Source organism: Hypanus sabinus, chromosome 6, assembly GCF_030144855.1.
Source record: "Hypanus sabinus isolate sHypSab1 chromosome 6, sHypSab1.hap1, whole genome shotgun sequence".
NCBI classification, from domain to species: domain Eukaryota; kingdom Metazoa; phylum Chordata; class Chondrichthyes; order Myliobatiformes; family Dasyatidae; genus Hypanus; species Hypanus sabinus.
This window is the reverse complement of record NC_082711.1, coordinates 29231977-29244672: the sequence shown is the minus strand read 5'-3', so window position 1 is coordinate 29244672 and position 12696 is coordinate 29231977. Positions and strand designations below refer to the sequence as shown.

The 12696-nt window shown below is 41.7% G+C and overlaps 1 protein-coding gene across 2 annotated transcripts in view; it reads left to right on the top strand.

Moving 5' to 3' along the window:
• The window catches only part of esyt2b (extended synaptotagmin-like protein 2b), a 212527-nt gene that overhangs the window by 162713 nt on the left and 37118 nt on the right, over positions 1-12696 (top strand). For both annotated transcript variants that reach the window (XM_059971888.1, XM_059971887.1), the window contains exons 10-13: positions 3177-3259; positions 10233-10281; positions 10485-10574; positions 12028-12123. In XM_059971888.1, the coding sequence (XP_059827871.1) occupies positions 3177-3259; positions 10233-10281; positions 10485-10574; positions 12028-12123 (318 nt within the window). The remainder of the gene's footprint in view (positions 1-3176; positions 3260-10232; positions 10282-10484; positions 10575-12027; positions 12124-12696) is intronic.

Below are 12696 nucleotides of genomic sequence, written 5' to 3'. Positions count from 1 at the left end.
TCTTCTCCACCCTCTCCAAAACCTCAACATGCTTCCTTTAATAGGGCAGCCAGGGCTGTATGCAGTGCTCCAGATGGCCCTAACTATACTTTAATAAAGCTGCAAGATAATTCCCTGACTCTTGAACTTGTGCCTCAACTGATAAAGACCAGCATGTCATATGCCTTCTGAACCACTGACTAATAAAGGCAAGCATGCCATATGCCTTCTAGTTACCATACTTTGGTATGTTTTGTGAAAGCAGGTTACTTTTTTAATTGAAATTGACTTGCATATAAAAACACAATAATAGTAAATCTTGAAATGCTTTTAAAATCTCAAGTTAAAATTTTGAATGACAATATTGAACTGCTATCTAAATCAACTAATGAAACTATTATATACTTAGCTTAATTATGTAGAAAGTATACATTTTTTAAAAATTCCTACCTCCTCCCATAAATGCTGTCTAGCCTGCTGAGTTCTGCCAGCATTTTGTGTTTTTATTTATTTCCAGCATCTGCAGATTCACTCATGTTTCCTAGCTGAGAGCTTGCTGGATTAATTTCAGTTCATTTCCAATATTTTAAATTGTATTTTGGTTTAGTTGACCTGCATGGTTCAGTAAAACTGTTTTTTAAATCAGCCCATCTGCACACTCTCATTGTTCTGGCAACTTCAGGTTCCTCCTAGCAGCTCTGTTCAACACAGCAGATTTTCCTGTTAGATGCTCCAATGGCTTTCATTGATAGTTCTGACCATTCCTCTTTAGAACATAGTGGATGTTTCTTCATAGGCATCAATGCAAGACTCAGTAAAACAGGTCCTGGATTTTTTTTGCTGGCCTGAAATATTCCAGTTATGTACATGGAACTACCAGTGTGAATGTCCCTCTTTCAGATACATGGCTCTCCAACCCCAAGTAGAGATGCTAATTTTGGTTTCCTGCAAAATTCAGCTCATTTGTTTTTTCACAATAATTCACCTGGCTTCATCTTTTAGCTGTTTTAGTCAGCTGGGTTCTGCTAATTGAAAATTTAATATTTTCATAGTTTATAAGTGTTATAAATAGTAATAATATTCTTTACAGTGAGGGGATCTGTTTTGCTTGGGCAGTACAATCATGTTGAATAGCTTGGACTCATTTGGCAGCTTAAAGCTGAGCTTCCATGAGGACCCTGTGAACCATCAGCAGAAGCAGTAATTTACACCACCATACCTTGTAACCTCAAAAATCTGGTTTAATGAGGAGTGCAGAAGGATCACAAATGTGGACTTGTGGTGATTTCTCAATGAGTACCGAAAAATTAGAGCAATGGGCTAAACATGCATTGTTGAGATGTTCCTGTGTTGTTTCTCATCGAGAATTATCAGTCCACACTGACTGTGGTCTCACAATAGGAAGTCAGGGATCTAGTTGCAGAAAGAGGTACCGAGGCTCATGTTTTGAAGCTTGGTCACTAGTACGGAGGGAATGGTAGTGTTAAAATACTGAGCTATAATTGATAAGTAGCAGCCTGTCATACATTATGTTGTACTGTTGTCTAGGTGCTCCAAAGCAGAGTGAAGAGCCAGTGAGGTTATTTCTGCTGTGGACTTGTTGTGGCAGTCGGTGAATTGCAGCAGGTCAGAGGCAACCAATCAGTCCTCTGTTGATATGTCATCTAATCCCAGGAATTAAGCAAACACAAGGAAATCTGCAGACGCTGGAAATTCAAGCAACACACACAAAATGCTGGTGGAATGTAGCAGGCCAGACAGCATCTATAGGAAGAAGCACAGTCGACGTTTCAGGCCGAGACCCTTTGTCAGGACTAACTGAAAGAAGAGATTTGAAAGTTGGAGTGGGAGGGGAGATCCAAAATGATAGGAGAAGACAGGAGGGGGAGGGATGAAGCTAAGAGCTGGAAAGTTGATTGGCAAAAGGGATACAAAGCTGGAGAAAGGAAAGGATCATGGGATGGGAGGCTTATGGAGAAAGAAAGGGGGAGGGGAGCACCAGAGGAAGATGGAGAGCAGGCAAGGGGTGATGGTAAGAGGGGCGGGGGGGGAGAAGGAGGGCAGAAATAAATAAATAAATGATGGAGTAAAAAGGGGAGGAGGGGCATTAACGGAAGTTAGAGAAATCAGTGTTCATGCCATCAGGTTGGAGGCTACCCAGATGGAATACAAGCTGTTGTTCCTCCAAACTGAGTGTGGCTTCATCTTGACGGTAGGAACAACACCTTATATTCCATCTGGGTAGCCTCCAAACTGATGGCATGAAAATTGATTTCTCTAACTTCCGGTAATGCCCCTCCTCCCCTTTTTACTCCATCCCTTATTTATTTATTTATTTTCCCTCCTTTTTTTCTCTCTGCCCCTCTCACAATCACTCTGTCTGCTCTCCATCTTCCTCTGGTCCCCTCCCTCTTTCTTTCTCCTTAGGCCTCCCATCCCATGATCCATTCCCTTCTCCAGCTGTGTGTCCCTTTTACCAATCACCTTTCCAGCTCTTAGCTTCACCCCTCCCCCTCCTGTCTTCTATCATTTCAGCTTTCCCCTTCCCCTCCTACTTTCAAATATCTTACTATCTTTTCTTTCAGTTCGTCCTGACGAAGGGTCTCGGTCTGAAACGCCAACTGTACTTCTTCCTATAGACACTGCTGGCCTGCTGTATTCCACCAGCATTTTGTGTGTGTTCCCAGGAATTAAACCTTGTTTTGAACTGCCTCCAGTGTTACATTATCCTTTCAAGAACTGCAATGGTTCAAGAAGGTGGCTGATAATCAGCACCTCACCAACCTTATCTGTTAAATGATGCAGCATTTGTGCTGCTGTTGTGCATCTCCAGCAATCCCAAGTTGATCCTGACCTATACTGTCAGTATGGAGTTAGTATGTTCACCCTGTGACTGTATGGATCTCCTCCCAGTGTGATGGATTTTTCCAATAACCAAAGATGTGTTGAATGATTAGTTTTCTGTTTATAAGTAACATCCAGAATTGCAGGGTGTTAATGGGCATTTGAGATTGGATTTTTCAGGTTGGTTGGCTGAATAGCCTCCAGTATCATGACAAAATGAGTTTTAAATCAGTGCATAGATGCTTTATTCAAAAATATCATACGAGGACTATTTTCATTATTTATTCTGTAAAACTGCGACCTAATTTTGTCACATATAACTTAAGTTTTGTTTAAATATTTTCTGTTCAAAGGCATTGATCTATGAAAATCCTGGCCAGTTACTTGAGATTGAACTCTTTGATGAAGATCCAGACAAAGATGATTTCCTTGGCAGGTAAAAAATGAAAATTTTTGTATTATATTGATGATAAACTGATGAGCACATATTAAGAAAAGATAAAATGTTGTACCATTTGTTGCACAAATTGCTGAATTTGTCCTGTTGTTTATGATCTTTTGCTGTCTGCTCTGTTGCATTCTCTGTGGCCTGTTCCCTTTAAACATTTCACCTTCGACCCTCAACCTATGTCCTATAGTTGCAGTCTCACCCAATCTCAATGGAAAAAACCCGCTTGCTTTTGGCCTATCTATACCTCCCATAACTTTAGATAGATAAAGATATAGATAGATACTTTATTGATCCCAAAGGGAATTACAGTGTCACAGTAACATTACAAGTGCATAGTTAAAAATATTAGAAGAGAATTAGAATAATAAAAATAAGTTACCACAAACAGTCTAGCAGGAGAGGCTCATCGGCTACAGATTGACTCATTACGGAGCCTAATGGCCGAGGATAAGCATCTCTTATCAAAGCCTCCCTCAATTTTCTATGTTCTAGGAGTAAAAGTCCTAACCTATTCAACCTTTCCCTATAACTCAAATTCTGGGCCAATGTCCTCGTCAATTTTCTCTTTTGATCTTATTTACATCTTTCTTGCAGGTAGGTGACCAAAACTGCACAAAATACTCCAAATTAGGCCTGACCAATGTCTTAAATAATTTCAACATATCATCCCAACTCCTGTACTCAGTACATTGATCTATGAAGGTCAATGTGTCAAAAGCTTTCTTTATGAACCGATCTACCTATGACTCCAATTTCAAGGAATTATGGATCTGTATTCCCAGATCTGTCTTCTACCACACTCCATGGTGCCCTACACAGATTGGTCCTTCCAAAGTGCAACACCTCACACTTGTCTGCATTAAATTCCATCTGGTCCATATCCCACTACAGACTGTGATATTCTTCCCCACATCCCCTACTGTGGCGTCATCTGCAAATTTGCTGATCCAGTTTACCACATTATCATACAGATCACTGATATAGATGACAAACAACAATGGACCCAGCACTGACCCCTGTAGCATACCATTAGCTACAGGCCTCCAATCAGAGAGGCAATCACCTGGTACCACTCTCTGGCTTCTTCCATGAAGCCAATGTCTAATCTCTCCCAAGTAAACACAGATGCAAAAAATTCATTTAAGATCTCCCCCAACTTTTTTGGCTCTACACATAGATTAACATTCTGATCTTCCAGAGGACCAATTTTGACCCTTACTATCCTTTTCCTCAATATATCTGTAGAAGCCCTTAGGATTCTCCTTCACCTTGCTTACAAGAGCAACCTCATGCTTTCTTCTGGCTCTCCTGATTTCCTGAAGTGTTCACTTGTATATCTTATATTCATCAAGTACCTCATTTGTTCATATTTATCTATACCTGCTATGCATCTCAATTATTTTTCTTAACTGGGGCCTCATCTCTTAAAAGCCAAGGTTTCTTAAAGCTGTTATCATTACCTTTTATTCTGACAGGAACGTGCAAATACTACTCAAAATGTCACTTTTGAAGGCCTCCCACTTTCTGGTACCATCAAACCTGGTTTTTCTCCAATTGAGATTCTTAACCTGAGGACCAGAGCTACCTTTTTCCAAAATTACCTTGAAAGTAATGGCAACATGATCACTAATGCAAACTGTTCCCCTGTCTCATTCCCTAATAGGAGATCTAGTATCACACTCTCCCTAATTGGAACTTCCATATACTGATTAAGGAAACTTTCTTGAACACATTTTACAAAATCTTTTCCATCCAGCCTTTTTACAACATGACAGTCAGTCCCAGTCAATATATGGAAAGTTAAAATCATCTACTATGACAACCTTATGTTTCTTGCAACAATCTACAATTTCTCCACAAATTTGCTTCACTAAATCCTCGGGACTGCTGGGTGGTCGCTGATGTAATCCTATTAATGTGGTCATATCTTTCTTATTCCAAATGAGAAAATCTGCAGATGCTGGAAATCCAAGCAACATGAAATACTGGAGGAATTCAGCAAGTTAGGCAGCATCTATGGAAAAGTATAGTTGACATTTCGGGCCGAGACCCTAAGTGGAGGAAGGGAAATTATGAGGTTATCAGGCAAGAAATAGGAAGCTTAAATTGGGAACAGATATTCTCAGGGAAAAGTACGGAAGAAATGTGCCAAATGTTTTGGGGATATTTGTGTAGAGTTCTGCATAGGTACGTTCCAATGAGACAGGGACGTTATGGTAGGATACAGGAACCATGGTGTACAAAGGCCAAGAAGAAAAGAAAAGCTTACAAAAAGTTCAAAGAGCTGGATAATGTTGGAAATCTAGAAGATTATAAGGCTAACAGAAAAAAGCTTAAAATGGAAATTAGGAGAGCCAGAAGGCCTTGGTGGGCAGGATTAAGGAAAACCGCAAGACATTCTACAAGTATGTGAATAGCAAGAGGATAAGATGTGAAAGAATAGGACCTATCAAGTGTGACAGTGGGAAGGTGTGTATGGAACCAGAGGAAATAGCAGAGGTACTTTACTTTAGTATTCACTGTGGAAAAGGATCTTGGTGATTGTAGTGATGACTTGCAGCAGACTGAAAATCTTGAGCTTTCTTGATATTAAAAAAGAGGTTGTGCTGGAGCTTTTAGAAAGCATCAAGTTGGATAAGTTGCCGGGACCGGATAAGATGTACCCCAGGCTACTGTGGGAGGTGAGGGAGCAGATTGCTGAGCCTCTGGCGATGATCTTTTAATCATCATTGGGGATGGGAGAGGTTCCGGAGGATTGGAGGGTTGCGGATGTTGTTCCTTTATTCAAAAAAGGGAGTAGAGATAGCCCAGGAAATTATAGACTAGTGAGTCTTACTTCAGTGGTTGGTAAGTTGATGGAGAAGATCCTGAGAGGCAGGATTTATGAAGATTTGCAGAGGTATAATATGATTAGGAATAGTCAGCATGGCTTTGTCAAGGGCAGGTTGTGCCTTACGAGCCTGATTGAACTTTTTGAGGATGTGACCAAGCACAGTGATGAAGGAAGAGCAGTAGATGTAGTGTATAAGGATTTCAGCGAGGCATTTGATAAGGTACCCCATGCAAGTCTTATTGAGAAAGTAAGGAGGCATGAAATCCAAGGGGACATTGCCTTGTGGATCCAGAACTGGCTTGCACACAGAAGGCAAAGAATGGTAGTAGATGGGTCATATTCTGCATGGAGGTCTGTGACCAGTGGTGTGCCTCAGGAATCTGTCCTGGGACCCTTACTCTTCGTGATTTTTATAAATGACCTGGCTGAGGAAGTGGAGGGATGGGTTAGTAAGTTTGCTGGTGACACAAAGGTTGGGGGTGTTGTGGATAGTGTGGAGGGCTGTCAGAGGTTATAGCAGGACATTGATAGGAGGGCAGAGAAGTGGCAGATGGAGTTCAACCCAGTTAAGTGTGAAGTGGTTTATTTTGGTAGGTCAAATATGATGGCAGAATATGGTATTAATGGTAAGACTCTTGGCAATGTGGAGGAGCAGAGGGATCTTGGGGTCCGAGTCCATAGGACGCTCAAAGCAGCTGCACAGGTTGACTCTGTGGTTAAGAAGGCATACGGTGTATTAGCCTTCATTAATCATGCAATTGAATTTAGGAGCCAAGAGGTAATGTTGCAGCTATATAGGACCCTGGTCAGACCCCACTTGGAGTACTGTGCTCATTTCTGGTTGCCTCACTACAGGAAGGGTGTGGAATCCATGGAAAAGGTACAGAGGAGATTTACAAGGATGTTTGGAGCAGGTTGAGTGAACTCGGCCTTTCCTCCTTGGAGCGACGGAGGATGAGAGGTGATGTGATAGAGGTGTATAAGCTGATGAAAGGCATTGATTGTGTGGATAGTCAGAGGCTTTTTCCCAGGGCTGAAATGGTTGTCACAAGAGGACACAGGTTTAAGGTACTGGGGAGTAGGTACAGAGGAGATGTCAGGAGTAGGTTTTTTACATAGAGAGTGGTGAGTGTGTGGAATGGGTTGCCAGCAACGGTGGTGGAGACAGATATGATAGGGTCTTTTAAGAGACTTTGGATAGGTACATGGAGCTTAGAAAAATAGAGGGCTATGGGTAAGCCTAGTAATTTCTAAGGCAGAGACATGTTTGGCACAACTTTGTGGGCCAAAGGGCCTGTATTGTGCTGTAGGTTTTCTATGTTTCTGTTTCTAGTTTAAAGACTACTTTTCCCCCACCAACCCCCTGCAGCATGAGCAAACCTTCCCACCCAGATATTAGTCCTCCTCCAGTTCAGATGCAAACCATCAATTCAGTATGGTTCCCAAATTTCTTAGAAGAGTCCAATAATCCAGGCACTCCCTCCTGCACCATATCCTTACCCACATGTTAAACTGTATGATCTTCCTATTTCTGGCCTCATTAACACATGGCATGGGTAGTAAACTCTGGAGGCCCTGTCATTTAACACCTAACTCCCTGAACTCACTTTGCAGGATGTCATGACCCTCCCATGGATTCAATTTGAGATGTCCCTGACCCTGCATCTGGGAGGTAACATCATATCCAGGAATCTCATTTTCATCCATGGAACCTCTTTTCTGTTCCCCTAAGCCTCGAATCCTTTATCACTACAAATCACCTCTTACCTTCCCTTCTGAGCCACAAAGCTGGATTAAATGCCAGAAATCTGATTGCTGTGTCTTTCTTCTGCTAGATCATTCCCACCAACAGTATCCAAAGCAGTATACTGCTTTTTGAATGGAAGGGCTGCAGGAGTTCTCTGCACCAGCTGCCTACCCCTTTTCTCCTCCTGACAGTAATCCAGTTACCTGTATCCTGCACCTTGGGTGTAACTACCTCTCTGTATGTCTGTCTATCAATCCCTTACTCTCCCAAATGATCCACAGTTCATCTACTTCCAGCTCCAATTCCTTCGTCCGGTCTGTTAGAAGCTGCAGCTTGCAGTTGTCGTCACCAAATCCCATAAGAGGAGCATTCCACTATCCTGCCTGGCATACCCACTGCTCTAAATATAGAATATCAAAAAAATCTACCTACAGCCTGTGCCTCTCCTTGCTGAGGCCTCGAAGAACCAAAGCCTCGACTCCTCAGTCCCAACACTGGCCCACTCACACAGCAAAGCACGCAAAAAGAGCCGACTGCCCTGCTCACTTCTTTTAAGCTTTCTCTCCCTCAATGCAATCCAATGTTTCCTCAGAAACTGTGGTGTACAAAATCTGCTGACTGCCTCCAATTGCTTCTTTTATGCTCTCTTTCCCTCTGTGAAATCCAATGGCTCCTCGGAAACTGGCACACAAAATATGTGGGATTGGTGGGAGTGCTGTTGGAGATGAGGATAAACAATTAGCAGTGCAAGTGAAGTGTTCCTTTCCACTGCTACATGGGATTTGTGACAGAGAAGAGCGGGAAGGGAGGGAAGCAACTGGCTTGATGTGTGATGTTTCAGTAGGTTTATTGGTTAAGACAAGTCATCTGAGAAAAATGTATGCAGCAGATAGGATGAGATGAATAGAAATGCAGGGGTATTTTGATCTAACAATATGGCATTGTGGTGCAATAGTTAGTACTGTTTCCTTACAGCATCAGGGGCCTAAGTTTGATCCTGATATAGGTTGCAGAGTACGTAGAGTTTGCATGTTCTTGCAATAGCTTGGATTTTCATTGACGTTAACTGTTTATTCATTTCCATACTGTAGATGCTGCCTGATCTACTGAATTCCCCTGGCATTTTGTGTGTACTGCTATAGGTTTTCTATTAGATAAAGAAGCAGAATTAGGCTATTTGACCCACTGAGTCTGCTCCGCCATTTAATCATGGCTGATCTATTTCCCTCTCCACTTTAAAAACACCCAATGACCTGGCCTTCACAGCCAACATATTGCACAGATTTGCCACCCTCTGCCTAAAGAAATTCCTCCTCATCTCCATTCTAAAGCAAAGTCCCTCCACTCTGAGGCTGTCCCCTTTGGTCCTATCTCCCCCACTATAGGAAACGTCTTCTCCACACCTACTCTATCCAGGTCTTTCGACATTCTTTAGGTTTCAATGAGATCCTCCCTCAATTTTCTAGATAAGGGACGAAAAATAGCTCAAATTCTTCCAAGTGAGGCCTCACTAGTGCCTTATGAAGCCCCAGCATTGCATCCTTGTGTTTTATATTCTAGTCCTCCTGAATGAAAGTCCTGCAAAGGGTTTCAGCCCGAAACATCACCTCTTTCTAAGGATTTGATTTCATTTTTTACCAGTAAAGCCATGCTACTTCCTCTGCCTACCTGCCTGTCCTTCTGATACAATGTCTATCCTTGATGTTAAGCTCCAAACTATAATCTTTCAGCCCCGACTCAGTGATGCCTACATCATACATGCCAGTCTCTAACTGTGCTGCAAAATCATCTATCTTCCTTCCTTCCTTCCTTCTTGTTTTACAGCAGTTGGCACCCAGCTTAATGGTGCATTACCGCCACCTTCTGCTCCAGAGTGTGGATCAGACGATAGACTTACATTCTAAATCCCTTCACCCATTCTCTCACACACACACATGCCCTAATCTACACTTTATCCTTTCTTCTTTAACCATCCTAGTACCCTATTCCTGCTTATCCATCATATCCTATAAAAAAAAACCCTGTATCCCTTAAGAAAGCTACAAGTATCCTGACCTGTGCTCTCTCACCCATGCCCAGTAACCATTTTAATGTGAAGAAGAAGGATGGTAATGGGGATCCTAGAATGATATAATCTTGGTAGAAGGTACAGAAATAGGGTAGGGTGAGAACAAAATTTGAAAACTTATATGATGGTGTTTCAGATACCAATGCAAGTCATAGAGCACACCATTCACTACCGAGTTACCTTCCTAAATGATAAGGAGAATTGTTTGCAAAGCAGAATTATTGTGGTTGTGAATAGCTCAAATAACTAAATGCATAGAGCAGAAACTTTTAAGTGCTGGTTTTATAAAATGTGTATCATTTCATTTCAGCCTTATGATTGACCTTGTTGAAGTTCAGAAGGAACAGTTAATTGATCAGGTACAGTTGTGTCACATATGCTGGCCCTTTTCAATTGGAGTCAAATGGATTATCATTTATTGCTTAAACAAAATCAATTTTAAATAACACAAGTTGTCTAATTCTGAATGGAAAGGAACTTTAGTTTAGACTGTAATATCTGGTATCGATTATGACCCATGATTCTAATGTTCCTGGTGTTTGATCATTTTATCTGTTAACAGTGGTTTGATTTGGATGAGGTGACCAGAGGAAAATTACACTTGAAATTGGAGTGGCTATCTCTGCTGTCAGCAGCTGACGTTCTGCCTCAGGTACCTAATGCTTTCTATATTGCATTCTGCAAAGTGAGTGCTGTTATGTTTCGATCAAGTTTTAGGAGATGGATGTTTAAGCTCGACCTTATACTGATAGTTTAATATTGGTTTTCCTCTGAATATGACAAGAGTTAAGCTCAAAGCTAACCAGTTATTAACCAGAAGTATCCCCTTACTAAATCGTACAGAAGGTTTGAATAGATCTTTACTGCTTTCACTTTTTCTGACATGCTCACTTTGGTTTGCTTAATAAATGGACATGGGTATTTTCATTAAAAATAGTCAGAACTATACTTATTTATACTTATACACTAACAAATTAAGCACATACTGAATGATTACTTTTATAAAAGCCCTCAAAATGAAGCAAAGCTGGTTACACCCTCAGTTTGCTATCCAGCTTACTGTTGGGTGCTTCCTCAGGAAATACTCTGCAAATGCTTCAATCATAAATTAACTCTAATCTTGCATCTTCCCTCTTCTAAACTTTAGCCATACTCTCAAAATGCTGGTGGAACACAGCAGGCCAAGCAGCATCTATAGGGAGAAGCGCTGTCGACGTTTCGGGCCGAGACCCTTCGTCAGGACTGACCGAAAAGAAAGATAGTAAGAGATTTGAAAGTAGTGGGGAGAGGGGGAAATGCGAAATGATAGAAGAAGACCGGAGGGGGTGGGATGAAGCTAAGAGCTGGAAAGGTGATTGACGGAAGTGATACAGAGCTGGAGAAGGGAAAGGATCATGGGACAGAAGGCCTCAGGAGAAAGAAGGGGCGGGGGAGCACCAGAGGGAGATGGAGAACAGGCAAACAAATAAATATGTCAGGGATGCCTGTTCTCCATCTCCCTCTGGTGCTCCCCCCTCCCCTTTTCTTCCTCCTGAGGCCTCCCGTCCCATGATCCTTTCCCTTCTCCAGCTCTGTATCACTTTCGCCAATCACCTTTCCAGCTCTTAGCTTCATCCCACCCCCTCCGGTCTTCTATCATCTCGCATTTCCCCCTCTCCCCACTACTTTCAAATCTCTTACTATCTTTCCTTTCGGTCAGTCCTGATGAAGGGTCTCGGCCCGAAACGTCAACAACGCTTCTCCCAATAGATGCTGCTTCACCTGATGTGTTCCACCAGCATTTTGTGTGTTTTGTTTGAATTTTCCAGCATCTGCAGATTTCCTCATGTTTGCTCTTTAGCCATACTCTTGTGGTTTGAGTTTGAGATTTTTGAACTTCAGGTACAATTACCTGAATAGTATCATCCTTTTAATTTTTTTCCCCTGACAGTAATAAAGAAATGTTACATGCTAGTATTGTAGCATCCTACACATCGTATATAGTGCAGTGCACTGAACAATCTAATTGTATTACTTCTTATGGGGATTGAGATATCATGCTATGAGAATAATGGTTCAATAAATCTAACAGGTGCAAATTTCTATTTATTTTTGATGTGATCCAGGCAATGGCTAGCACCAAAGCTATCAAAGGAACTGCCAATGATGGGCTTTCCTCTGCCTTACTCATCGTCTATCTCGACTGTGCCAAGAATCTGCCAGTAAGTTGAAATGTATTTTCAATGTAGTCATTCTTCAGAATGTTGTTTCTGCTCCATTTAAAAGAAACAAATCAGCCACCTGGTTGTGAGGAGCATTTGATAAACTGGGCCTGTACCTGCTGGAGTTTAGAAGAATGAGTGGAATCTCAATGACACTTATCAAATATTGAAAAGCCTAGATAGAGTGGATCTGGAGAGGATGTTTCCTATAGTGGGTGAGTCTGAGGGTACAGCCTTAGGATAGAGGGACACCCATTTAGAACAGAGATGAGAAAAAAATTCTTTAGTCAGAGGGTGGTGGATCTGTGGAATTAATTGCCACAGCTATGCAGGCCAAATCATTGGGTGTATTTAAGGCAGAGATTGATAGGTTCTTGATTAATCAGGGCATCAAAGGTTACAGGGAGAAGGCAGGAAAATTGAGTTGAGAGGGATAATAAATCAGCCATGATGGAATTATGGAAAAGCTTCAGTGGGCAGAATGGCCTAATTCTGCTTCTATGTCTTATGGCCATATTTATTATTGGTATTTTCTGCTCGACATCAGTATGTTGTTTGCTAGTTGAAAGCTGC